General features: G+C 39.3%; 1 protein-coding gene across 1 annotated transcript; it reads right to left on the reverse strand.

Annotated features, from left to right (window-relative positions):
• Positions 1-27,522, reverse strand: PPP1R3A (protein phosphatase 1, regulatory subunit 3A). The gene is made up of 4 exons (XM_009327650.1): positions 26,668-27,522; positions 5,874-5,932; positions 5,636-5,763; positions 1-3,412 (listed from the first exon to the last, which is right to left on the reverse strand). The coding sequence occupies exons 1-4, from the start codon at positions 27,513-27,515 to the stop codon at positions 863-865; spliced, it is 3,585 nt and encodes a 1,194-aa protein (XP_009325925.1). The 5' UTR covers positions 27,516-27,522; the 3' UTR covers positions 1-862.
• Between the last annotated feature and the right edge of the window lie 39 nt (positions 27,523-27,561).

The following is a 27,561-nucleotide window of genomic DNA, read 5'->3' on the forward strand; positions in this document are numbered from 1 at the left end:
TCCTTTGTAAAATTTATTTAATGCTTTGTAGATATGCTTAAGCAACACTGATGAGAAAATGTCGTTCAAAGGCTTTGTCTGGAATAACACTTAGTTCAGTGAAATTCTCAGTCATGTTACACAGTCCTCATTTACAAAAACTAAAAACATTTGTGCATGTGAGTGAATGGTAAGAGGCTTGTGTCTGTGGCCTTCAGTCTCTTCAGGGTGGAAACAGCACATCTATTCTGCTACACATTTACATCCTGAAAGTTACATGATGTTATTGAAGTCAAAGCCTTACATTTTTCAAACAGGGATACCACTGGAGCTCTAAGTCAAAACAATGAAATAAAAATTTGGAAAAAAAAAAAAACTATCAACAGATATCACATTTTTTAGAGCATTGGCTAATTACACCAGCAGATTATCAACTGTAATGTCAGTACCAAAATACTGAGTTAGTTTTTATACCGTTCCTTGTGTTGTTATGTACTACACAAAACCTTAGAAAAAACTCCCAGAAAAATATGAAGCTTTACTGCAAAAGAAATTAATGCAAGAAAATGGTGGGTTTAAGTACTAAAGAGATATGAAGCATTGCTTCTTCATATCCTGCTGAGGAGCAACAGCTGTACTTCATTTTAACTTGACGTGCTTCAGAACTCATATTCATATAGGTATTTAATGACCCAAACATAATGGTCCTATATAGTATAATTACTTATATGAAGGCTCAACTTCATATGTAATCTTTTAAAAAGATGCTTCAGTGGAAAACTTGCTTTGGTTCTAACAATGAATAAGCTCTTTAACAGTGAAAATGCTTTGGAGGGGTTGGAGACTATTGACCATGGATCTTGAGCACAGCTGACAATCAATGTTATTCCTTCTTGACAGACTCCTTATTTCTTCCTCCTTCGCAGGATAGCCAATACAAGGAGAACAGGTAGAGTGCAAGACAAACCATCAAATCATAGTGGTAGAGTGTTGTAGCAAATAAAAGAAAGAAGAAGAAATAAAAGATTTTGCAAGCAATATGTTTTACACCTGGAGACTCACTGGGTAACTTAAGTGTTTCACTCTTCTGGTTAGAAATATCTGTGGAATCAGAAATGTGCTGGCTTTCCTTCTGTGAGTCATCAAGCCAGTTGAGCATTTTCCCCTCAGTTATTAAACAGTCAGATTGAGAGCTTGTCCCTCCAACTTCTTCGGTAAGCTTACTAATTAAAACCTCTGGCCTCAGTGACTTCTCTTGTTTGAACTCTGCTTGATGGAAACATTGACCTATATTCCTTCCTCTTCTTTCTCTAGAAATTGCTATATCTGAAGTGGAAGATACTTCTTTTTTCTCAGCTTCAGGAGAGAGGTTTTTATTAATACATGTCATTTCATTCGGTAGACTTAAATCATACCCTGACTCAGCAGCAACCTTGTCAACAACTTTGAATTCAAAGTGTCTATACAGATGCTCCATACCTCCTACCACAGTGGACCCTTCAGAAGATGCCACTGAAGAGCTTTTATAATGGTAACTGGGCACAGCATTTGTACCAGAAGATGGCATTTTTGTCTCAGCTTCAGCACATAAATAGGAAGGTGCACCAACATGGCTTTCTTCCCTACAGAGCGCTTCTGCTTCCTCACTGTGTAGATGCTTCTGGGCACTCGAGGGCCGTTTAGATGCTTCTGAATATAAACCCTGCTGCAGATCTTCTTTCTTTCCTGTAGCAGAAGCCTTTACTGCTTCTTCTACAGGTAGAATATTGCCGATGTCTGGTTGTGCTTTGGCACGTTTTTCCCTGCTATTGCATACAGACATCGTTTCTCCTTGCAGTGTTTCATGTATGCGTGCATTATAAATATCTAAAACTGATTCCTTTTCAAATTCAGTGTCATATAATACACCCACTGTGTTGAGTTGACAAAGAGCATAATGTGAACCATCATTTCTCCCTTCATGTGTATCAAACGCTGTTTCCTTTTCCTCTGTGGGCCTGTCACTTAGTGCAGTCTCTTGAGGTAGCATAGCAATTACTGCTTTTTCACTGGCAGACATTTTTTCTGGAGCACTTTCTGATGTTGTTTTAATTATATAAGCTGTACCTGCCTCTGCTTCCTCTGTAATACCCTGCTCGGAGACAGAAGACTTTTCACAACTCTCTGCCTCCTGGCAGGTAAACAACTCCTTTGTGGAAGCCGTACTCTGAGGCCCTGTGTTCCCCCTCGCTCCCCACCAAACCTCGCTACCCAGTTCTTGCCACCTCTGCTCTGCAGGGTTTGCTTTGCTTTCCTTTCCTATTAGTCCTTCTTTATTTGTGTTGTCTGCCTTTCCTCTGTCTTTTAACTTCATGAATCCTCTGTGTTCCCGAGTGTCTTCAGCTGCCCTTTCATCCCCTGGAGAGGATGCCGGGGGATCTGCCTGCGAGAGCCTGGGTGCCTGTTTGTTGTCTTCGGCTGACAGAGGCGTTGTATTCAACGCTTTGGCGGCACATTTTCTATGTGACTTGAAAGGCTTGGGTGCTTCCTCCTCGCCGATTAGTGCTAAGTCTGCAACTTCGATGACTTTCTTCTCCTTCCCTGCATCAGTGTTATAGTTCTTTCCTGACATTCCACTAACTTCTTTTTTTTGCATATATTGGCTTTTTGTGGAATCTATTGAGACATCAGCATGTGCAAAAGTGTCGGCATATAAATCTCCTCTTAAATGTACCTGAACTTGGCTTTCAATCATCTTGATTTTTCCTTCATTTTTGTCAGCGTCTGACAACAATGAATCCAGAGTTTGGTGAGACATTTGCGGCGCCTGGTGCTCCGGAGCTGGATTAGCATTGCCATCCAGCGTTCCTGCTATGCATGCATTTAATTGCATGGATTCATCATGCTCCGGAGAAATGGTTTCTGGTCTCGTTTCACAGGCCCCTTTCGAAGTATCAGCAGCATCCTCACTGATGAATAACCTCTCCATCATCTTACTTCCCGAGGCTCTATGTGTTTCACCTTTTGAAATATCTGTGTGGCTCTCTCCTTGTCGGCTTGAGACAGTAGCCGTAATATCGATAGCCTCATTCTGCTTTGTCCCAGGCAAATATTTTGCCGGTAAAAGGCTTTCACTGGTACCAGTATGTTCCAAAGACCGCTCACCACTGTTTACTGAGCCAGCAGCGACTTCCTTGCCTGATGGCTGACTGTTATAATCTCTTAGGGAATACTTAACTTTATCTTTTAATTCTCCTCCTATCTCTTGTGAAGTGTTTTCAGATGAGGAACTGATAGGCATAGGGTGCCTTAGCAAGTCACTGCTTCTTTCTATACAGGTTAGCTTTTCCTCCAATCTTTCAGTTTCACTTGGAAAATTAACTGGTTCTGTTGTGTATAAATTCCTTTCATCTCTGGAAGAGGTACCTCTAGCTCCTGTGAAGTGCTGATTTAGCTGAAACAATAGGATAGAAAAGAATGATCAAAAAGCGCTTTGCAAAAATATTCCAAATGAAGGAGGCAGGATTTCGTTGTGGAAAGTTTTGTTTTCAGTAACAAAGCTTTTATGGAAACGTGTTCCAAACCATTTGCAAAATTTGCATTGTATGTATTTTTTAACATAGGCAATGAGCTTTATGGTGGTGCTGAAAGGAGCAGGAAACAAAATAGCATTCAGAACCCTCTCTCTTTATTCATGAGTTCAGTAAGCTGCTAGTGCGTTTTATACAAATTAAATCTGAAGATAATATTCCCTTAAAGGCTAATTCATTCTCTATACATTCGGTTCTAGGTTTGGAGAGAGGGAGGTGTGGGGCGAGGGGGGGAGGACTGGCGCTTAAATGAGGGCATTGATACAGTACATCAAAGCCTGGTAATGTACAGTATTGTCCAGTAAAACAAAGACACATTTCACACTGACAAATACTGTAAGGATTATCTGTGCTTCATTTCTCTCAGGGACCATTTTACAGGCTTCAAACCAGACTGTTTTTAGACAATCTGGTAAGACATGAGTTGGAAATGAGATTAGCGAAGTAAAAGGCCAGAAATTAATCACTCTCCCTCCTAGCTCCCAAATATCATATTGTATTGTTCAGCTATGCCTGCTTGTCATTACACTCTCTTCTCACTTTAGCATAGTCACAGTGATAGCACTAGCTGATCAATTAGAGGCTAGCTTCTTGGGCACCCCTTTATGCATTTGCACTTGCTGTAGATACCCCCATTACAGTTTCTCTTATTAATATGTTTTCTGCAAAGCCTCTGCAAACTATTAATAGTAAAACGTCACTCAAAGAAAAGTGAGGGAGCTAATGTCTCTGCAAATTCTGTTTTAATGACCCTCTGCCAACCAGTGCTCAAGTGTATTTGAGTTCTTCGGTGATGCCAACTGTCAGGATTTAACAGTGAGATGCCTGTGTTTTTTTCCCCTCCTCATAACTGACATTTGCATGATCTCAATAATTATATGCAAATCTTACGATTTCCCCTTCTTCTCACATAAGGCTCATGTTACTTGTCAACTGCACAGCTGTCTTGTGAGCCAATGCCTGTGCGTTTCAAAGATTTGGTTGTATTTCCATCTATTATAAGCCTTCATTGTTTAATTCATTAAAGAGCGCATAGTGCAAATTAACATCTAAATTATAGCTCCCCCTTCATTTATTGTACGGACAATCCTGGCAATTGATAAACAAACGGTTATATTTGATCTTGCTTTTTGTAACAGGGTGGACCGAGAACAACAAGGGATTTTAGAGGTCCTCCTCTTTATGTTTCACCATAAAAAAAAGACATTGACTTTCAGGCAGTGAAAGGTCCCACAATAGGCAACAATTTTCAACTTTTTTTAAGTAAAAGACAAGAAAAAATTATATTCAAATAAGAGGAATTTATTCTCTCTCTATCAATAAGGAAAAAAAAAAAGAATGGTTCTCATCTTCCTCTCCTGTCTGATTCAGCATTCACATTTTCACAGGTGATAGCTATTATAATCTATGATTATGAATCTATGCACTCAAATGATATGAGCTGAGAACAGACACTGAGAATAATAGATTGCTGTATGTGTCTCATTTATTGCCATTTTTTCTTTCATACTGAAAAACGCAAGCCAAACCACACACACACGTGCACACACTCAAATCCAAATAGATTGAATGTTCACTGAGTGTGAAATTTATTATAAAAAATTTAATGTCAAACACTGATATAGAAAAATCTGCTAATATAAATATATATATATTTATTTTGCTCACATAGCATGTTACATAGTTATCCTTTGAAAAACCCCAAAAGCAAACAGTACCATAAATATAAGAATTTTACCAAATATAAAGCATTTATTTAAGAATATTCCCATCCTAGAGGCTAGGAGGGGAGATTTTTTTAAATGCTACTCTTCTAATTTCTTCAAACTGTCATTTAGAGCCCCCGGTAAAGAAGTAAAAGGGAGAAGTCATTTATTTAAGACCAGAAAAAGTTGATGCACTGTAATGAAATCAAAGCACCTTCTATTGTTGAATCAGTTAGAGATTCAATGAAAGTACGGACCAAGGCTTTACATTTGTAAATTAGTGCATCAGTCAGCTCTGTTAAAAGCGGGCATTTCACCAGCTTTGAAGCGTAAATGGATTCATATTGTTTAATACTGTAGATATAATTGTTTAACACTTACCAGCAACTCTAATTCTTTTTCATCTTCACCCTGGTTGTATTCTGCATTTTTCTCTTTTATATTTTCATTAGCTGGTTTGGTGTCTTTGTCTTCTGCTTGTGAATACACAATCTCTGGAATCTTTGTGTCTGAAGAGTTAACAAAAACATACTTGAATAATTTCCATCAAGTTGTTTGTTTCGCTATTTTTTAATTAACTTGTGCAGTAAGGAAGAACTAATTAAAGCGGGTGTTGTACCTGAAGTCCTTGAATTATTCCATGTGTCATCGTCAGACATTGCCAATATTTCTTCTTTGCTGTTAAACAAAAAGAAACTTCCTGTGTTATTCTGCAAAAATTATTGTTCCCATTCTTCTTAGCTATAAAGACCGCTAGTTAATTACATGAAATTTTGAATGTTGTTTGAAATTCTTAAAATAACAGCTTTGTAAAATGTAGCTTTTTTTGAGTGACCTGATATTAAGTCTTGGTCAAAGAAAGAATTGGCCAAAAAAATGAAAATGCGTTGACCTTCAGATTACATTGCAAAGCTGATGGGTTTTCCCAGGCCTTTTCTGAGAAAGCAGCACAAAGGTGATTAGATGGGTCAGTGACAGGAGAGCGTAACTTTGGGGTCAGGCAAGGGTCTGGAAGGATATATGTGTTCAGGAGACTGGGCCTCTCTCTTGTTTATATTTTTCAAATATTTGTATGCATACAGAGATCGCTGGAAAAAGACATCTTTGTTACCTGAAATAAATCAAAAGATTCTCCCTGCGTGTATACAGTATAAATCCTGTTGCTAAGCTATGCCTGGCCGGCAGGAATGAATTCTGCTTCCCTGCAGCTAGTGCAATTTTTGCTGTTGCTTTGCTGGCTGTGAAAACAAAGGCCAGGTCCAACACGACAACCACCTACAGAGAGATGCTGAGTGCCTGCAGTCCTCATCAATATCATGCAAAGAGATAGCAGTTTGAATTGCCTGCTTATAGGGATGTAACCTTTAGCGGAAAAGGGAAAAAAAATGTAAAAAGAATGTCACTTATGTAAAATGTAAATTATTATATCAATCCTAATGACTTCTCTATGAGGAGCAATTTTTTTTCTGTAGGCCTTAATTTATGCGTTTTTCAACCAGCCGTCCACCTCTGTTACTGAAAATTACTTTCTAATTTTCAAATATTAATCTTTTCCCCTTCTATTTTCTCCTAGCGTCTTTCATTTGAATTGATATAACATTAACTCCGCCACCTAAATGCTTAATTCAGAAGGAGGATGCTAAATTTATACTCTGTTAAAAGAACCTAGACATTGACTGTCACCAACTTTTTAAAACCCATCCTTTATAGGGATTGCCAGACTAAAGCAGACAGAAGATCCTGCCAGTCTAGCATCCGCTCTCTGACACTGGCCACCATCAGATACTTCAGGGGAAGATGTAAAGTTCTTGTAGGAAAATACTTCGAATAATTTGTGCTGCCCTATTAAATTTCCTCTTGGCCTTTTGTTGTTAGAAGCTGTCCTTGAAGCACAAGATTTAACGCTCTCTCAACAGTTCTTTTTCACCATTAATTGCAATAATGCTGAATATTCTTGCTATCCATATGAATGTCATGTCACTCTTGAATTCTGGTACATGCATAGCCTCCGCACGTTTCTCACTCTCCCACTCACGAGTTGTACTTTTCCCTGCCAGCAGTTGCTATAATCTGCATTTCATCCTTAAAAGGCTGGCAGAGCCAGGCCCTTATTTTCAGTAGATCTGTGGGGTTTTTAAGGTACATCATTACTGCTTATTATTTATACATCTTTTTTTTTTTTTACTGTTCAAATGCTTGTCTTAGTGTTACATCTAGTTCTCAGTTTTCTTCTGCCCTTTTGCATCTTTTTCACCCACCTGCTTCCATAAGCCCAGACACTGTGTAGGTTGGGGCTCAACCATGAGACAGACGCATTAACGCATTTAGGTGCTAATAGGGTGCCTGCAAAAGCCCCAAATTAGGAGCCAAGACATGTATAACACATGAGCTGAGTCAGTCACCCCAAAATAATGATCCCAAAACCACATGGGCACAGCAGGGAACCTTCTACTGCTATCCAGTGGGAAAAAAAGAGTGTCTCAAAGCTGACTACCTGCAGCATTCAGCCATGTGGATGCAACTCTTGGGAAGGAAGGACGGCATCCTTTGTGGCTAGAAGGGGCCCTCATCTACTTCTTAAAGGAATGGAATTTGAAATTTTTGTTTTCTTTCAAGAAGCATTCCCAGAAGAAGGAGAGATGTTCATGCCCACATCTAACATAGTAGTCATCTCTGGCAGCCAGAGCTTGCATCCGAGATGCAGTGGCACTTTCAGCTTCTGTCACACCCTGATGGGATTAAAAATCCCACTGCGCACACATCCAAAAAATACCCAAATTACCAGGATGCAGACCATTTGGGGACAAACTGGAGGGCAGATTTGCCTACTGCTCTTGCAATTGGATGTACAAGCAGGATCCTTACTCTTCAGCTTACTCTTCATTCCTTGGAGAAAAGAGAAACCGGATTCTGTCTCCTGTTCCCTATGTTTCCTATCCAGTGATTATTTTTGGTTCTAACAACTTTTCAATGTAAAATATAGACACAGTCTTTGAATAAGGATGCTAAGGAGGAGTACCTATTTTCTGAACATTTAAATGAACAAATATAAAGCTGCTTCAAGCTGGATGCTTATGGGCATGTGTCAGGATGGGGTTTACCTTATCTAGCCTTAGTTTTCTAAGCACCTATGCTCAGGCAGTCGTGTACATCATCCCTATCATCAGCAGTGAGAGATTAACGCTTGCGAAGGGAAATTCATTTCCTCTGTCATGGACACCACATGATATAGAGCGACATATCCTTCAAAGGAGCTTCTCTGCCTCTGGAAGAGACTGACCATAAAGGGAACCTACAGTGACTGCCTTAGGCTGGAACCGTAAGTTTTAGGTAACTGAAATCAGCTGAGTGAATCTCACCTTGTACCTCTAAATTCAAACTGGAATGCAGCTATTGAGTTTTAGTGGCTGGGGCTGTAACACACAGTGAATGACCTGAGCCCCTCAGTTTTACTTTTGTTGTGATTAGAGTTGAATTTGTCCCTAACTCTTGTTCTAGTAGCATCTGGAGCCCCGGTCCCCGAGTTTCTTTTCACAGCTGCAACATAGGTAATAAATAGCAATGATAATACAGCCTCACAGCCTGGATCCACACTGCAGGGCTTGTAACGTAACTTCTTGCATGTTGCACTGAATTTTATAAAGATTGCTGGTTTATAACCCATTATTTGTGCACACCTGTCCTGCAAATACCTGAGTACAGGGAAAGTCAGTGTAACAGCTATTTTCCTTATTTTACTTCTACATCAGAAATACCTGTCCTCATATAATTATTCTAGTGGGAAATCTAAAATTAACCTAAATTGAGGATATTGATACTGCAGTCTTTGAGGATCACAATAGGAGCATAAAACAATAGTCATTTAACAGCACTACTTCAATTTAAGAAGTAATATGAAGAAGCTGAGACTACGGGTGCATACAACCACAGAACAATCTCAAACATATATGTACACCCTAAAGACTGAAATACTCCCCAAAAGCCAACAAAAATTAGCCCCTTCATCAAACAGTGGCAATTAGAAGGTGTTTTTCTAGTTAGTAAGTTTTTTGACTGACTTTTCTCCATATTTCTCTGCAAAGTTCCTAGCTCACTATCAGAATTCCATGAGCAGATTTTTTAATTATAATATTAATTAAGCTTTGTTTTTGAAATTAATCATCTCACTGTGTTGTGGAGGGTGATCTAAATGTGCCTACATTGTGTAGTGAGAGACACAAAATTTGTGTTCTGTTTAAAAACATTCAGCTTTATTTGTAAGTGATCCAGGCATTCTGACAACAATGCAAGCTAGAAAAATCCATGATATCAGCTGATGTAGTTCCCCTCCAACATAAGTACCTGTATACCTGCAGAAACTCAGTTGCTTTTTCTCCTTCAGCTGAATGGGGCACATCTTCGTAAAGTACATCAGGAACTTAAGAATTTCTACCAGCTTCAAAAAAAATACTTATGCTCATATGATTCATTCTTGATGGAATTATCATTCACTTGGACTGAGTGATAAAAAGAAAGCAGGAATGAAAACAGGTTATCATATAATTTTGCATTTAGAATGAACAAATGTGAAGTTCAGGGACTAGTTAGTAGGACTGAGAAGACTGAAAAGTTGATGGACATTATGCAAAGGATTTCAGAAGTCCCAAAATTATGTGGAATTGGCATCCCAAACAGAGAAAAAATGTCAGACTTGAACCCTAAAGATGTGAGGAGTAGATAGACAACGAATAAGTGATGAGAAAAAAAAATTCATTAGCCAATAAACAATATTGCTTTGACTTCAGAAAGGGTTGGGATAAAGTAAGACATGTCAATGCTTTGGAATTAGTCTTTTTAAGTTAAATAGGAATTTTTTTTAGAAGTGAGGTTTTATCAAGATTTCAGATCATCTACGTATAACCCCACAAACAAAAGACTTCTAAACTTTTCTACCACAGTGCTAGTAGTGGGGCAGAATCTTACAGGAACAGAGATCTTACAGGGCGTAACTGATAGGAAATGAGATTTAGAAAATTGTATTATTTCGTCCAGTCTGGGAGCAGAACTTGGTGTTTAAATATGCTCCAATTAAGAGGAGCAGATAATCTCCAACCCAAAATACTGAGAGACCCAACAGAGGAAATCACACATTGGTTTAAAATCTTTGCTATTCTAATCTATCACATTGGTCCTGATACTACTGTAACAGTATCAGAAGAGTAGGAAAAGTAGTATCTATATTTAGGAAAAAGAAGAGAAGTAGTGTCAGGGCAACTACGGGCCCAGGTGTCTTCAAAAAGTTTTCACAATAGATTTAGAACAAAACTTAAATGAGAGAATAAATACAGATAAATGGAAAATGGCATAAAAATGCCAGACTCACCTGATAATATCTGTCTTTGATAAAAGTACTATATTTCCCTTGTCTAAAAATCAGTTATCTAATCTATCTGGACTTCATTAAAGCATTTGTTGTGCAGCCACATGGGACATTTATTAATTAAACTGGAGAAGAGGGAGATGAGTGCACGAGCTGGGTGGTGGGAGAGGGGCTCGGTGCCAAGCGGGGCCCCATGAGCTGGGCTGTGCGGAGCTGGCAGACATCACCGGGGAATTGGAGAGGACCAGTCGTGTGATCAGACTTACTCAGTCATGTTATTACAGACCAAGGCACAAAAAGTCAAAGTTAAATTAAATCTGTGGCAGATAGGAAGTTGGGAGACATCATCAACGCAGAGGAGGATTGAAAGAAATGGGTGGCCTGGAGGATCAGAATAATAGATAAGGGATGAAATTCAAAATTATAAAGTGCCAGGTTATACATTTAGGGACTAGAAAGAGTTTCTGCCACAAAATGAGGCCTCAGAAATTGGAAGAAACAGGCAAACAAGAAAAATCTGAGTTTGTTTTTGGCAGAAAACAGTTCGAAGTCACCAGTGTGACATGGCTGTGGCAACAAGGCAAACAGAGTTCTGCAGTAATGTGTCGGAGTAGGGATTCCCAGTAATGAAAGATTTCTAAGAAATATTTATGTCGCGGCACCAGGCACTAGTAAGAGCTCCTCTGGAACATTTGTATACAGTGTTCAAGAAAGATTAATTCAAACTGGAACAGGTGCAGAAAAGAACTACAAGAAGACTGGCAGGATGAAAAATTTATATTAACTAAGGAGACAAATTGAGTATTTCTATTTTCAGCCTAGCAAAATAAAGTCTGAGAGGATAAATAAATGCCATCTATTAATATAGCAAAGGGGTAAATACTGAGAAAGCAAAAAAGATATTAAGCAGCAAGACTCTGTTAATGTATTAATAGAAAGAGTTCCCAAAAACATTTGTTGTGGAAACTTAAAAGAAGATCCGTAACCATTAGAAAAGTATATCCTGTAATTTTTCAGTGCAAGTACCAGGCGCAAGAAACTGAGAAGGTCTCGGTATGGAAATACGGATATCTTTTTCTGAACGGGATTACGCAACATACTTCCCAAGGGACAAGAACTTCATGGTCCCGTAGTCCCAGTCCAGCCTAATTTCAAATGCTCCTATGCAGCTATATGCCCTGGGAGTTATGCTTTCAGGAGCGCACATTTCACTGTGGAACAACAGGTGTTTTGGTCTGGTCTGAAATAGGTTTGGGACTATAGCCAGGAGCTACTAATCTCTTCATAATGGGTGAGGTTGTTATAGCTTGTCACGGTTTTTCCACACACCAATATTTGGCAGAAGTTGTGTCTGTATGTTTGTATGACCCACAGCATCATTCACATTGTTCTGTGTTATATCCACTTGTGCTAGATCATAATACCTAACTCACAAGATATTTATTTTACAGAATGTGGGAAAAGGCTAAAATTCTTGGAGTACAGAGTATGGAAAGATGAAAATGTACCTATAAAACTCTTGAAATTAATGCAACCTGAACAATTTTATACTATCTCATATTTAAAAGAAAACGTGGGAATATATTATTTAGCCTGAAATTTAAACAGGTATGGGGACATTAAAATCTTTAAAGAATATATTTCTCAAATATTTAGTTAAAAACACATAAGAGGGAAAAAAATTTTCAGTACAATTTTATTTAAAAATTCAGATAGGCTTAGGCTCTCACAGAATCTTTCATGCTTCTGGGTTTTACTTCAAGGTGCATTCAAAATCAAAACAATCCTCTTCTACCCTGAAGTTGAGATGAAGCTAAAATGTCCTCATGAAAGGAGCTGGCAAGATTGAAGTTGCTAACCAAAGAGTAATTCTATTTTAATTTCAGGTCAGATTTCTAAACCTAAGAGGAGCCTAATACAGCAGCAACCTTAAATACAACTAGTGCTTTTGGATCTAGTGCCGAAAATAGCCAGCCTTGCTGAAGGATGATGCCACTGGGAAGTAAACAACATACGAGATGCTTGAAAAGAAGTAGTTAAATGTGTCAGCAATGTTTTACTGAGAAGCAGAAGAGCAAAAAGTAAATTAGTGCAGGTAAGTGCTCAGGTTTGAGATGTCACTGGAGCCAAACAGGCATCCTGCACAGATCTGTAACCCCACGAAGCTGGGAAGAGGAGGGGCAAGTGGGGAGGGAAGGGCTGGTAGTTTGGTTTGGTTATTTTTGTATCATTAGCAGCAGATGTCATGTCAAAAGGAAGTAGAAAAGGAAATAACTACATGTATTTAAAAAAAAAAGCAACAACAAAAATTATTTAAAAAATCTTACATGCACATTGGAAGCAGAAAGCCTGTAAAAGGTTTGGAGGAGTTGGGTTAAAAGAACATTTATGAGAAACTAAATAAAGGATTTTCCACATGTAATTCTGAACTTCAGTAGTATTGTATGCAATGATGACATTCAAAACCCACGAACACACAACAAAAATAAATTTCTAAGGAAGAAGGAATTTTGGAAAGGACTAGGAAAGGCTGTGTATGTGTAAAGTTCTAAGCAGAGCTTTAAAGTTCTATTAAATCATTTGCAAGACACAGTGGAGTAAGAATTCAACCCATTTTTTTACTAATATAACTCCCCTTAAACAGTTGTCTTACTGGAAAATTACATTTAAAATATTGCTCTATTTATACTTGTATTAAAATACCAGTGGGACAGGGGAGAAAATATTAGCAAAACCAGTTCATGGAGAGAAGAAAATGCAAGAAGGGAAAAAAAGCTGGTACTATAAAAAAAAAATGTTAAAACCGTAAGCTTGATTCTGGGCTCATTATCATGGTGAGACTACCACTGAAGATACATCCCACCCATCCTCTGGGATCTGGATCCAAACCATGTCCCGGACTCTCTGCCTTTGTACAACAACTCACAAAAGGGGTTTGGGAGCCACCGAGAATCCCGGTGTGGATCTCCAAAGTGCAGTCTTCGACTTCTCTTGTGAAGGGGTGTCCGTAGTTAATTCTATTCTATTCTATTCATCTCCCTCATTGAATATATGAACTAAATATTTAACAAGTAAAGATAAACTCATTCCTTGCCTCCATAAGGCTCAGTCCAAAACTCACTATAGGGACAAGTCTCCTACTGATTTAAATTGATGCCCATGTTATCAACTGTTGAAGTTATAGTCTTATAATACAACCACTCCACGATTTCTTATCACATGTGGTTCCAGCACCCTATAAATATTAGTCTCAAGCCCTGGTGCTGCCAGAGAATTCACAGCCTAGCTCGAGAACGGGAGGTACAACCTTGGCTTGAAGCCACCTTTGTGCTTCCTGGGACCTCGCTTCACTGTGCCTCAGCACAAGCCAGGGCTGTCGGGTGGCGTGGAGATGACAGGGAGGCTGAGGATTGCCTGCCTGTACACCAGCATAAAAGGGCATATACCTTATTTCTCCTCTGGAGAATTTCTAATGCGGGAGAAAATTTCTCTGCCTGCTGGAGATGTGTCAAACAGCCTCCCCACCAGGCAACGCTTGACCTGTTATTTCTGGGCGCTTGAAAATCGAGAGGCCACAAAATGTCTTCAGTAGAGCCGCATGAGGTGGGGCATCTTTATGTGCAACCACCTATGGGTTGTAGAGAGAAGCCATTAAGTAAGCGCTCAGCTTCCCAGGAGCAGACCAGTACCATGCACAGAGACTCCAGTGCCCAGCAGCGCCCGGCAGTGCTGGCCACACAGGAGCCAGCCAGGCTGGTGGGCAACAGGATCCGACCTCGTCCAGAGGTCTACCTGCAGGCTTTGAGCTCCCTGCGGCTAAAGAAGAGAAAGAGCCTTGATAAAGCTAAGGAGTGAAATAATCGTCACTGCAGGATCTGGTGCTTATTTCTGATTTGTTTACCTGCACATTTTGTCTAAACGAAGGCAGAATATTATTTTTATGAACGGTATGCTCTCATTTGGAATTGACACTAATGAATGCAAGGCCCTTTCCCCCTCTTGTTTGTACCATCAAATTAATTAGCTCTATTGTGACATCAGTATTTTTCTCAAGCAGTTCAAGGCTTGAGCATTTTCCTTTCTTTTTCTAAAGGGCATCTTCAGTGCCCTTATTCTACCATAAGAATCATGCATCACTTGTATTTTTCACAACTAATGCTGTTTATTATAAAAACTGATTGTGATGTGAAGATTGTTATACTGTGTGGCAAATTGCCCAAACAATTACTGTAAATGCATGAGCCATAAACTGTACTGCCAAGGACACTGGTAGGTTAGCTCCTATAAAAGAAACAATTAGAGTCTGAGGTGAAAATAATAGAGATGAGATGACAGTTATTGAAAAGGCAGAACATCCAGTTTAATGTTGTAAATATAGGTTTGTGGATTACACTGATGGTTTTAAAGTGTTCATGGCTTATTGAATGGAATAGAATATTACATACTTTAGAATGGGGCCATAATTATTATTCCTTTTTAATTGTGATGTCTGATGCATTTGTGAGCAGTTGTTGAGAACATCCTCACATTATACTGATTCTAGTTCTAAATTATCATCCTGCTCCAAGGGTTTTTTTTTTATTATTATTTTACTTTTTTAGCATTTTGTTTTTCAGGGTCTGTTCTGAACAAAGTATTTTCTCTTGAGGAACTTAGAGTGCTTAGAGGGTTACAGCAATAATTATTTCAGTTTCAGCCTACACACTTCACTGCTTTAAATCATCATTAGAGTTTCATCCCTCAGCAACTCCTGCTGAGACAGTCTTAAACTCCTAGAAACCATTAGATAACAATAGCTTATCTTTATAACAATTTGTATATAAAGGTATTGATAAGAATTTGCTAGAAATTAAGGGAATACTTTTTTTTCTTAGGAATCATCTAAATACAGAAAAAGGTTTTTTATGATTGCTAAAGAATTTCAATCATTCAAACCAGATTTGCAGCATATGAAGATTAGGATGCATAAAAAAAGATGTGCACCCTACAAGAAGACATGTTGCGATAGACTAGGGTCTGTGAGAATGAAGATGAAGAAAATTCAAGAAAAGTGACATTACTGCATGAGAAAATTAAACGGTCCTCTGCTTTTTTAAGATAGGACATAGGGATAAAACCCAATGAGATAAAATTCAAATATTAGACCCTAGGGAGAACACTAAACAACTGGACACAGAATTATGACTGGCCAAGAAGGCAGAAGTACTGGGCAGCTAAAATCAGAACTAGGGACAGTCTGCCCAGGGTTTGCGAGGAGAGGACAAAGTGAGCAGCAGAGCAAAGACGACAACCAGCAAAAGGCAGTCAGTGTCGACACTGCAGCATGTGTAAGCTCTGAATTACCAAATCCATTACTGGGGGGGGGAAGCAGTAAAGTGGCTTTGAAAGAAAGTTGCAAGAAAACTAAGTACTCAGCTGTACCACCTTTCAGGGAAATGCTCTAAGCTGTTTGCAGGCTTTTATATACTGTTAAGAGAAGCTGCTCTTAATGCTAGGTAGGGGCGTCACAGCTGTGTTGGAAACCGATGGCGCCTGACCGAAGTTCAGGGAGGTGTAGGGGAGCAGAGCTCAGGAGGTGGCTGGGCTGCGGGCCTGGGCAGCTGGCTGTCCTCAGCCTGAAATAACTGCCTCCTACAAAAACCCGAGGCAGAGTCCAGGGAACTAGACCTTAGGTAGAGCAGAAACCAACAGCTGCACAAATTACAGACAGACCAAGCAACTGCAGAGCGCGGCGTGAGCGCGGCGTGGAGCATTGCTGTGCGTGCTGACAACAAAGCAGAGGGCAACTGAAGCTCAGCGAGCACCGTTCCTCAGTTCTGGGCTCCTAATGCACACACCTGCATTTCTACTTGCCAGATGGCTTTACCTGCATATATGGCTAATTCCTACCTAAGAGCATTTCAGCTTCAAACGATCCCTCCTGGTGGAGATGTCATGTTATGTGTGCCTGAACCACGACATTGCTACTGCATGTCACGTGTCTCAGTATCATTGCCTTCTATGTTTAAGTTTTTTTCAGGAGGTATTTAAAAAATAGAAGCACAACAGAAAAATAATTTTATTTAAACAATGAAGAAAATTTAAATTACGTTGTTAGATTCCAAACTGATTGGGACCACACAGGAAGAGATTCAGAAATTAAAGCAAAAGCTGCAAAGAAAATCAACAGCCATAAATGAATAGCTGTGCGAACATTAATTAGAAATTACTGAAAAATATTTTAAAATATTATGCCATTGCAAGTGATCCTATTAGAATTAAGCTGTACATAAAATCAGAGCCCTTATTACAAATCTAGGCAAGATTTCTTGATCTCGATGATCTTAGAAGTCTTTTCCAACCTTAATGATTGATTTTCTTATATGACCTTCAACCACCAGCGGTGTTAGAGAAGGCTCAATCTAGTTCTTAGTAAATAGGTGTCACCAAACAAACAGGACTGACACTAATTAGCTCCCTTGTTGATAGTCAGGACACAGAGGATAGAGGCACGGAGATGGAGTGACCCACTCATCATTAGAGCAGTAGGTGAGGATATTCGCGCGCTGGCATGGCAATGAAGGTTTGCACTGCAGCTACCATTTTGATACTATGCTGTGAATAGAAGACTGCAATATCAGGAGAGCCAGTCTAACAACCTTCACAAGCATTGTGCACAAAAATAGAGCCACAAGGAACCTCTACTTAAGTATTTGAAATCTGAGGAAGAAAATATTAATTTGTGGTATTTCCCCACCTTGAGGAAATACCCCTTAGTTTTGGTCATCTCCTCTAAGAAAAGGGGCTGACACCAGAATAGGAGAAAGGGCAAAAGGACAATGAAGGACTGTCAGTAGTTTCTAAACAAAGAGAAACTGGAAAGGAAGTTTGGAAAGCAAAGTGGAAAAAGATGCTCAGAATAAGCAGTATATAGTATGATGATTAATAGTATCGAGGGGGACAATTGATCAAGAGAGCAGCTGTAAGGGAATTTGGGTGTTTTTTCTGAAAAGATAATTCCCAGTAGGATTCAGGCAATGTTTGTAATAAACCTATTTTTATTAAGATTATTGGAATGGTGCTATCCAGGGGATTATATTTTCCAATTACTAACATTTTCATTTTTCAGTCTTAGTTTATGATTGAAGCAGGGACATAGGTGGCACAGAACAAAATGCATTGGCCTGGTTTGGGATGAGAATAATCATAGCCTCAAAGCAAGCAGAGTCCCAAGAAATTAGTCTTTATTTTCTAGCTCATTAAAAAAGACCTTGAGTTTTAATGGCAAAACATTCGTACAATTTTTTTAAAACTATCGATGTATATCTGTCCATTCGAAGATTTTAGTTCCATACAGTCTGAATCAGGAGCCCAACATCAATTTCGTGCCAGGCTCAAACCTTTAATATAGCCCTGTCTATCCCCAATTCTCATGCCTATAGGTATGAAGACTGCAGAAAAAGCCATGCATAATAAGTCAGTTATATCTCAAATTAAGCTACAGAAACTATGAACAGGAAGAGTGCAACTTGTATCAGTCCCTTTTATAGCTCTGTCATGATTGTTGTACCTTATGATATGCACATAACAATATTGAAAATAAAACAGTTCAGAAGTCTTTTTACACAGCTGCTTTGTACACAGATTGGTCAGAAAATTGCATAAATCCCTCAACAGAATGGGTTAACTATTTGAGAAACAAGGAAATTCTTTAGGAAAGACTTCCCTGGACAAGGTCAGAAGATCTATTGACAGCTCCATTGTGAATTATTAATGCAGCACCTTACTATTGGGATGCCTATTTCCAGGGCCAGGCTACTGAAAAAGAGGAAAAGATGAGTTAGGAGTCAAGTTTCCTAAGGGCTAAGCTTGGCCTGAGGTCAGAGGAGACACTTCTTAGGTTGCTATTTTGTCTGGAAGGCTCATGGCCAAATAGCAAAATGGTGTTGTAGAAAGGAGCTGGGGACAGAACCCCTCTGTTCTTCTCTTGCTTCTTTCTCCCACTGTTTTAAAAGATGGAAGGAGAGTAAACCAAGTACCATCAACAGGTCTTGCACTGCTCCCAAGCTGTATCTATTTTGGATACATCTGAGAGGAAAAAGACCTTAGCCTATGTGGCACCTGGTCTTTCCCTGGATCTCATGTGGAAAAAAATAGAGAAGGAGCAGTCCCCTACTGGCATGTCAGAAGAGAGTAATTTCCTAGAGGCTGACTGCAATATGCTGAGGCATGTATGCAAGAAGGTGACAGATGCCTTGGAGAGACTGTAGATAGATAGACAGCAGTCAGGTGAGGCTAAGACACAGATACCACCCCTGGGGAGCAGAACAGAATGGGTGACCACAAAAAGACTTAGCTCGTCATTCCTGAGAAAGGACAACTATGATCTAAATCTTGGAAAGCAATTGTAAGTTCAATAAGTATCTCAAGAGGATAAAATTCCCATGTGTTAGCATGACAAGAAGAGACTTTTATAACCTTTTTTTTTTCCACGTGCCGTCTTACTACCACACAGCAAGAAGGCAGCTGTGTGATACGTATCAATATTTCTATCAAGAAGACCTGGAATATAACCTAGGAGACACTGGTGCGGATATACTAGAGTAGCTGGGGAGGGAGAAAGACTGACAAACTCCCCAACCCTCTACCACAACATGAAGTGATCCAGGCTTCAACATCTTATGCTTATCATCCAGCAGCCATAAACATTACTGCAGGGACAATTATTATGCATCGGAGCAAAACGTAAATGCAAATCCACTTGGCGCACCTAAGTGTAAGGTAAGAAAAACCTGACAGCTTTACCTAGTTCACATTCACTTGTGTAGCTCGGTGCTCTCCAGTTGTCTTTAGGACTGCTAGTTGTAACCAGCAGTAATAAATCTTTGGGTTTAGTGTCAGAGTACCAGCTGGTTCCACAGATCAGGAGGAGAGTGGAGAGACAGTCAGAAAACCAAGCCCCCCATTATGCTTTGGCATATCGACTAATATTTTCTTGTGTGCCACTGAAGGCCTAGGGATCACATAGGCACTTCTAACATGCTCCCGCGGTGTTTAAAAGTTCTTATCTCTTCGTTTGCACTAAGGCAGGGACTGCATTTAACTTCCAAAGTACTTGTTTGGACCATTTTTTCTACCTTTTGTAACTGAGAAGATAATACACATTTTATCTTAAAAGTACAATGGGCGATTGGTTCTCTGGACTTAGACTGTAGCTGAATCAATTACTTCCATTTCAGAGCTGCAGTGCTGTAGCTGGATCATGGCTTAAAGTTCATAATCAGAATAAACAGCTCAGATGACACTGGTAGTGAATGCATTGATTAAATATGACTCCAGTGCTCTCAGTTAATGTTTCACTGACTTTAAACATCTTTTCAGTACTAACATTTAGCCAAGTCAAGGTGAATGTAATGGAACAATTTTTTTCCAACTGAACATTTATGAAGTGTGATACCTGAACAGTGGACAGCAGACAGAGTATTGAAATGTTCATTAGCAGCCTGGTTCAATTTGCAAAACAGATATCTCACTCAACAAAAGAGTCATTGAACAATGTAATACAGGAGTTTCTTTAGCAATATATTTCTGTTTGTCCAAAGGTCCTTAATCGGTGATCTGAAAGAGCATAGAAATAAGCTCTGGTCCTGTAAATATTAACATTCAAGGATAGTTTTACACATGCAGAGTTCTACAAAGCTCAGTGAGACTCTTGATGTTCATTAAATTATTTATTGTGCCTATTGCAGGATCAAGCCAGTTGCTGCCCTAAAGAGCTCTAAGAGTCTGTTGTAATAGTGTTACAGTATTGGCGCATTTAAATAAACTGATGAAATCGTAGCAACTGCAAAAAAAAATCTTACAAGTGTAAAGCCAAGCAATGCATGTATAATTACAAGTACTTACTTATTATATGGTTGAGAAATGATAGTCAGATCACAAAGCATCAGTTTTATATGGTTTTAAGCAAACAAGCAAAAAAGCTTTATAGCAGCCAATATTTCCCATATATTAGAGCACAAATTTCTGTTCTGTAACATTGGTGAGAGCAGTTTCTAAGGTAGATCATGGAAGTGAGTGAGAAACCACTGATACTAATAAGATCCAGAGTAAATACTACACTAAGATTGCCAGCAAAGCAACGTATTATTTTCATATGTTGTTACCTAGAAGTTTACAAGCTTATTTTAGTATTTCCAGTGCAACAAATGGATGGCACAGTTCACAATCACCAAAAGCAAAAATGAGACTGTTTTTCAGTCTGCAGGTACTCTCCAATTAGGAGACCACAAGTATGGTTAGCAGGTGTCTATTTGCTCTGTGCATGCCATTCTCATCCATAACTTCCACTTGTTTCTTCGGCATTTCTGTGATAGCATTCAGAGCCTTATGCCGTTAACTTAGATATCTATCTTTAGGATCTTTAATGTATTTCATAATTCAAATATAGTAAGTATGCCAGGATTTTTAAATATTATGATTAGACAGATAGAAAAAAGACCATTGAGTGTAGTTCCTGGCCAAGTAGGATTGTTACCTGTAGAACATTTTTCAAGTGGTTTATCTTAACTTATTTTAAATTACTTTGGAGAGTAAGGCTGCAGCAATTTCCCTAAAAGATAACTCGAGTCGCTGTTGAGAAGCATGTCCTCAGTTCCACAGCTTGCTTTTACCCTACTTGTCTGAATAATATCTTTTAGACCAGCTTAAACAATTATCCTGTGTCCCTGATAACCACGGTCTTCAAGTACCTGGAGAAGCTTTATTTTGGTGCCAGTGTTACCTACTTCTACAACTGGCAAAGACTGGCAATGACCAGGAGGCAAGAGAAGGGCTGGGAATACTAGGTCAGATTGAACAGCAGAGGAGTGCTGCTTTTAGCTGGCTCCCTGTGAATGGATAGCTTCTCTAGCAGCTGCTCTCCTGGTAAAAACAGTGACTGCAGTCACTTCCTAATAATAGCAATAAACTTTAGTTAAATCCCATATCTGTATGCTGATCAAGGTGTAACTTGTGACTTGAGATGCCAGAAACAACCCTGAGATTAAATAGCAGTACACAAAGAAGACGTGTGTTTTAACACCTTTTCTGCTCTCCTTTTCCCTTTCCGATTATGATGTGCAATAATCAAAAGAACAAGGATTAAAAGGGAACATAATTTAAATGCCATATTTTAAATGGACCAGCTGGGAATAGTACAGTTGTTCCTCATAGCAAAGTATATGCGAAGCTATTTCCAAACATCTTCCTTAGAAGTCTTTGATTTTTTAATCACATCATGGGTTTGTGGGAAAGGCCGAGAGGAGCTGATGCAGAACTGCATTTCTCGAGGCAACCTAGGCGCTGGTCTGCCATCTGCCTGAGGAAGACTGACTGAGCACAGTGCAGTCCTGCCAGGCTGGATCTTCAGCAACTTCGCCTTCCATCAGGAAGGGGATGAGACAGCAGCTGAAGACGGGAGAGTACTCGTGCACAGAAGAAATTTTCTCACTGGCAATTGCTTTAAAACCATTCAGTATTTATGCTGCTGAAGTTGGCACTGGCGGCCCACAGACTCAGGGTTTTTAATCTCTTCCTTCTCATCGCGCATTGTACATAGGGCAGGTCTTGTACAAGACATCGCCCTATTTTGCGTTCTGTTTTAAAGTGGCATCGTGGAGGGAAGTGAATTGATGTACTACCATTCAACGAAAGGTACAGTCTGGCAATTACAAAAAAAAGCACAGGACCAACATCAGTTCAGAGTGATACACTTGTGGGCTCAGAGAGGTATGAGGTGGATAAGTCTAACAGTTATGATAAAAATACTAGCCTCCCCCTTCCTTGTCGGAGGACAGGAGTCTAAATACACATTTTACCCTTTTGTAAAACATTTCTCATGCCTATCAACCATTTTCCTTGTGCTCTTGCTCCCGCTGCTCTCTTGACAGATGGCAAACCAGGACCAAGCACAGAAATGGGGTGCAGCCTCACCAGTGACTGGAGAAATGGTTTGCAGGTCGTTATCACTGCGCCGTGCAGCATGATCTACAGGAGTTTGCCTCATGCAACACACAACCAGCTCCTGTCTGATCAGACCAATGCAGGAGCCTGGGGTCCACAACAAAATCATGTGGTCCACACCTGAGGACCAGGAGAAATTTGTGTTCAGAATCGTTATCCATGTCCCAAAAGCACAAGAGTCAAACAAAAAGAGAAAAGAGTGGAGCTGATACAATTCATTTACATTTTTCTGAATGTTTAGATGTGTATATATATGATAGAAATCAGAGTTGTTTACTGACAGAAGCTCTCTCTTTTCCAGTGACAGCCTTCAAATTTTAGGAGTCCATTTTTTTCCCCGAAGTATATTTATAAGTATGTATAAGTTAAATGCACACTTCCAGGTAGACTAAAACATAAACTAATTCATTCAAATGTTATTTTTTCAAACTATATTTTGTGCCTGTGAATCCTTTCAAGATTTTAGAAAAACGCAAAAATTGTTAAAATTTATGTTGGAAAGAATTTTAGGTTGGAAAAATACAGTTAGAAGCATATACTTTATGAAATTTTAAGAACAGACTATTTGTTTATGCCTAGATGTAGAAGCAAAAGCAAATGAAACATGTAATGAATAGGCAGGATTTTAAGTCATGTGGTTCTGAATATCCAAATCTAGACAGTTTTCAGCATTAATTATTCCATGCAGTTTTGCTTTTCACTGTCATTTTTTTCAGGTGCAACTTTTGAGGGTTAAGTCCATTTTTATTTTATTTCTTAATAATGGTGTCAGAAGCCACCCCATTGCCCTCATTCACACAACTTTGTCCTGGCTCGTATTCTTAAGGGTAACATGATACAGTCATATTGTGCTTCCTCAGTAACTTCCTCTGAAAGTGCATATTATTCCTTTCACTTAACTGACGCAACTAATCCTCGCTAATGACATTTAATGAGCCACACAAGTATGCCCTAGAGTGGATCAGACTCTCTGCTTAAAAAACATAATTCTTTAACAGTCCTATTTTTTAACTGAAGAGGTAAATTGCATATTTTAAGAGAAAGTATAAATATCTCAGAGCCAAGATTAAAAAAAAAAAAAAGTTATAACAGGTTTCTAAATTTGAAATAAGTGTCCTGTTAAAATATCCTTCTATTCAGATTGCTATAAAGAAATCTTTAATTTAAGTTGTCCAGCTCCTGGGCATGGATAGCAATATTCCTTACCTGCGTATTTATTGTGTGAACCATAGGTAAAATTATTATTACTTCTGTGTATATCTGTTTGCATTGCTGCAGCTCCTAAGACAAGTGGGGGTCCAGGACCCCCACTTTGCTAAATGTTCTATAAACATCCAGCACAGCATATATAAGTGCTGCAGAGTTTATCATCTGAAGAGAAAACAAGAGGCGAGAGGGAGATGGGCTGGTGGAGGAGAGCAAGGAAACAGGCAGCACCGTTCAACGTGATATGAAGGAGTCATAGCACATCAGCAGCCTCACTTTGCCAATTTTGGGGGGTTTGTTTTTCTTGTGCTTTTTTCTAGACATCAAAGCAAAGGAGTTTTAATGAGGGTCTGAAGGAGAATAATGAGGTACTTTTGCAGATGTCCGCAGGGTGTTCCTCCTCACTCAAAGGGGCAACATGTACAAAGACACTTTGAAAAAGAAGTGAGCAATGGAGGTTGGCATCTTAGTTCTTTTGAAACGAAAGGCCCTGATGCTGACCTCATTTACACTGGTGAAAGCTGTAACGCCTGTGAAGTCAATTAAGTTCCTGCAGCATAAAATTGGTCCTGGATTACAATCTGCCAGAACTGTCTTCCAGAAGCCTTGATGACCACTGAAACCATATTCCAAAAATACTTTCAGCTTATTTTTGCATTTACTGTAAGGTCTCTTTACATCCTTCTGCCACTAAAGAGGGTCTTGAAAGTGCACATTAGTTAAGTGTTTGCCAAAAATGTGTAACGGATCTTAATGTAAAAAAGAATCTGACCACTTTGGTTTTAATATTACAAATATACATGTGTGTATGTGTATATATGAACAAATATGTACATATGTGTGTATATATATGTATACACACAGACACACATATATACATATATACATTCCTCTGCAGCTTGATATGGAGGGAGACAACTTTACACTCTGATTAGAAACAAGGTAATTTTATGTTAAGGAGTAGACATGTTATCTCCTTTCCCATTTTTTTAAAATACCTCTGTCTGACTTACATATAATACATTTAGCATATACATGTAAAAGAGCATCACCCAGAAGAAACGCTTCTACAACTTATGCTAGCACTAGGTATGTCACAGGAGACTTCAGGGAATTAAACTCTTAGGATTCATTCAACCTCAGATGCCCAATTGTATCTAAATTTGCAGATCAGTCCTGAAAGCATCTGGAAGACCAGGGCTCACTAAACTAAGACTCAGCTCACCGCGTCCATCGTCTGCTCCATGTGGGCTACCTGAACTCAGGCTGAAGTCACACTGCCTGCATATGCCTGTGGTATTTGATATCACAGCCCTTCTGCAGGGGACCTCGGGCTATCTTATTTACCCAGAACGGGTCATGTGACACTTCTTGAAGTGTCAGATGTACAGATACGATGTACAGAACCAGGCACAAATGTCAGGGTCTGACCACATGACAGGTAAAGGCATCGTTCCCTCTGCTCTGACGTACCCCCATGGAAGCATCATCATGGTGGCCCCAGAGTTGGCCCAAGGGACGCTTATCAGGAGAGCTTTGTGGACTGGCTATGAATCGGGCCTCGGGTTAGCCCCGGGCTGCTCTTACACCATGGTGTTGATGCAGGCACTAAGCGGTATTGCACGCCTCTCCTCACAGGGCTGACGTGCGATTAGGGCTGGCAGAGGCTCTCAGCGCAGCGAGTCTGGGTTTTGGAAAGAGAGGTTCCGCACAGGGGAAGCCCTGGCTGTCTCCCTTCTCCTTAAGCTCCCATCACTGCTGTGGTTTTGTTCCCCCTTCTTCACCAGTTCAGTCCAGTGGAAGAGCACCAGGGAAATCAAACAGCACTGCCTTACTTGGAAAGAGTATAGGAGCTAAAAACTCAACATGAAATCAGTTCTGGGATCTAAGTATTGCAAAGGACGCTGCAGGTAAAATATAGATTTGGTTCTGCAGAACTCCAACTGATTTATAGCAAATTTGGTGAGAAAAAAATTGAGAATTAGATTTTCATGGGCAACATTGTTTTGCTTACAGAAAGAAGAGGAATTAGAAACAGAGTAGGAAGCCAAAAGTTACTATACCTGAGTGTCTCTCTTTATGTAGGGTTAAGTTATAAGTTAACCAGTGCCACTTTACTCTATAATTAACATAGTACATTTAATTAGAATAATATATATGAGATAAATTGTATATATCTTTTTTCTTTAATATATTACCAATTCTGCCTTATAAATCATTGTTCATTTAACTATTTGTGAAACAGAAACATCAACCAGTGGCAGGAAAAAGGAATTATTACCCTAATATACAACTTGCAGTATAGCCCAACCACTTGCAGAAAAATTTGTACCAGCTCTTCAAATTGTTCCCTGAGTTATCAGCTTCCTGAACCACGAGTACCAATTCTGTTTTAATAATTGCATGTAGAGAATGAAATAGGAAATAAATCATGTGAAAACCCAGGATTTGTTTTGCTTTTAAATTTTTGTTGACTTACCAAGGAAGTGACGTAAAATGTTTTAACTGTACAGCTACCTCAGTCTGGAGCAAAGCTCTTACTGATGTCAGCTCAATTTATATCCTACAGAGATCAAAATTGGTACACAGCCCATAATTTATAGACCCTCACACTACTTTTCAAATGAGTGGCATGCATGCCGTATATTAAAACTGTGATCCCAGCTAATCTGTCTGCAGAAAACTACTGGCTGATATATACAAGAGCTTTACTGAAAACAAGTCTAGGTCTAATTTATCATTTAAAAACAAAAAAAAAAAAAAAGAAAAAACCAGCATGGGCAGTCTTAGCTCCAGCAAGCACACTTAGAAAGTTAGCATTAGCCACCTATATTGTAAATTACCAAAAGTTAAGGTGTAACCTCACCTGCTTTGTGTCGTCTTTAAGCAGCCTTTAAGATGTTTATCAGTAACCTCTTTGTGTGGTTTGTTATCCACCTTGGGCACAGTTTCTTTCTTGTGACAAATCAGTGTGTAATTTTTGTCATCGTTGTTTGCCCAGAAGGTACCAACCGATGTCTCGTAGCGTATACAGAACTCCACTTTGGCTCCATCTTTCTGGTAAGGAGGCACCAAAGAAATCTTAAAGCAGAACTGATCGGTTTCACTACCACAAGAATTAGGCATGAACTCTGCGAGGATATCATAATAACTGAGCCAGTTATTCAGTGTCATTCGAACATACACCAGTTTTTCAAAGGATACATTGAGGACTCGTATAATGCCGTTCATACAGGTAATCCCAGGCAGGAACACGATTGACTCCAACAGTACTTTCTGCTCTCGTACTTTTTGCAAAAGTTCTTCTTGTGAAGCAGGTAACGTAAACAGTTGAGAGAAAAAATATTCCTCCTGAGGGAAAACTTCATCTTCTATGTCATTATTTTGTCCTGTATTTGGAATTTCCCAGGTATCAAACTCTTTAACAGACACAAGATCAAACCCAAATGCATCAGCAAATGAAACTTTTCTTGCAATGGTGGTGGGGGCATCTGCCTCCTCTTCCTCTGAAGAAGCAGAATTCCGCCTTCGGGGAAGTGGAGAGAAACGATGTTTAACGTCAGGTTTAACATCTTCGTCTTCTGAAGAGAAATCGTTTACAGTGGGGACTTCTAATAAGTTAGCCCTGCTAACCCGACTAGGTCCTTCAAAAGACTCCATTGGGCTCTCTGATATACACTGAAAGAGAACTGTACAACTAGTAGCAGCTGACATTTGAGACACTGTGATTTAAAACAAGGATTAATGTTACAGTTGACAT

This window comes from Pygoscelis adeliae, unplaced genomic scaffold (assembly GCF_000699105.1).
Source record: "Pygoscelis adeliae isolate BGI_AS28 unplaced genomic scaffold, ASM69910v1 Scaffold113, whole genome shotgun sequence".
NCBI lineage: Eukaryota > Metazoa > Chordata > Aves > Sphenisciformes > Spheniscidae > Pygoscelis > Pygoscelis adeliae.

What these genes read in the sequence shown, in the direction of transcription:
- PPP1R3A (XM_009327650.1), bottom strand. Translation starts at nt 27,515, where the DNA reads ATGTCAGCTGCTACTAGTTGTACAGTTCTCTTTCAGTGTATATCAGAG. An exon ending in GAATAATTCAAGGACTTCAG is followed by an intron (nt 5,764 to 5,873) that starts GTACAACACCCG and finishes TTAACTCTTCAG; the next exon opens with ACACAAAGATTCCAGAGATT. An exon ending in AAAAAGAATTAGAGTTGCTG is followed by an intron (nt 3,413 to 5,635) that starts GTAAGTGTTAAA and finishes CTATTGTTTCAG; the next exon opens with CTAAATCAGCACTTCACAGG.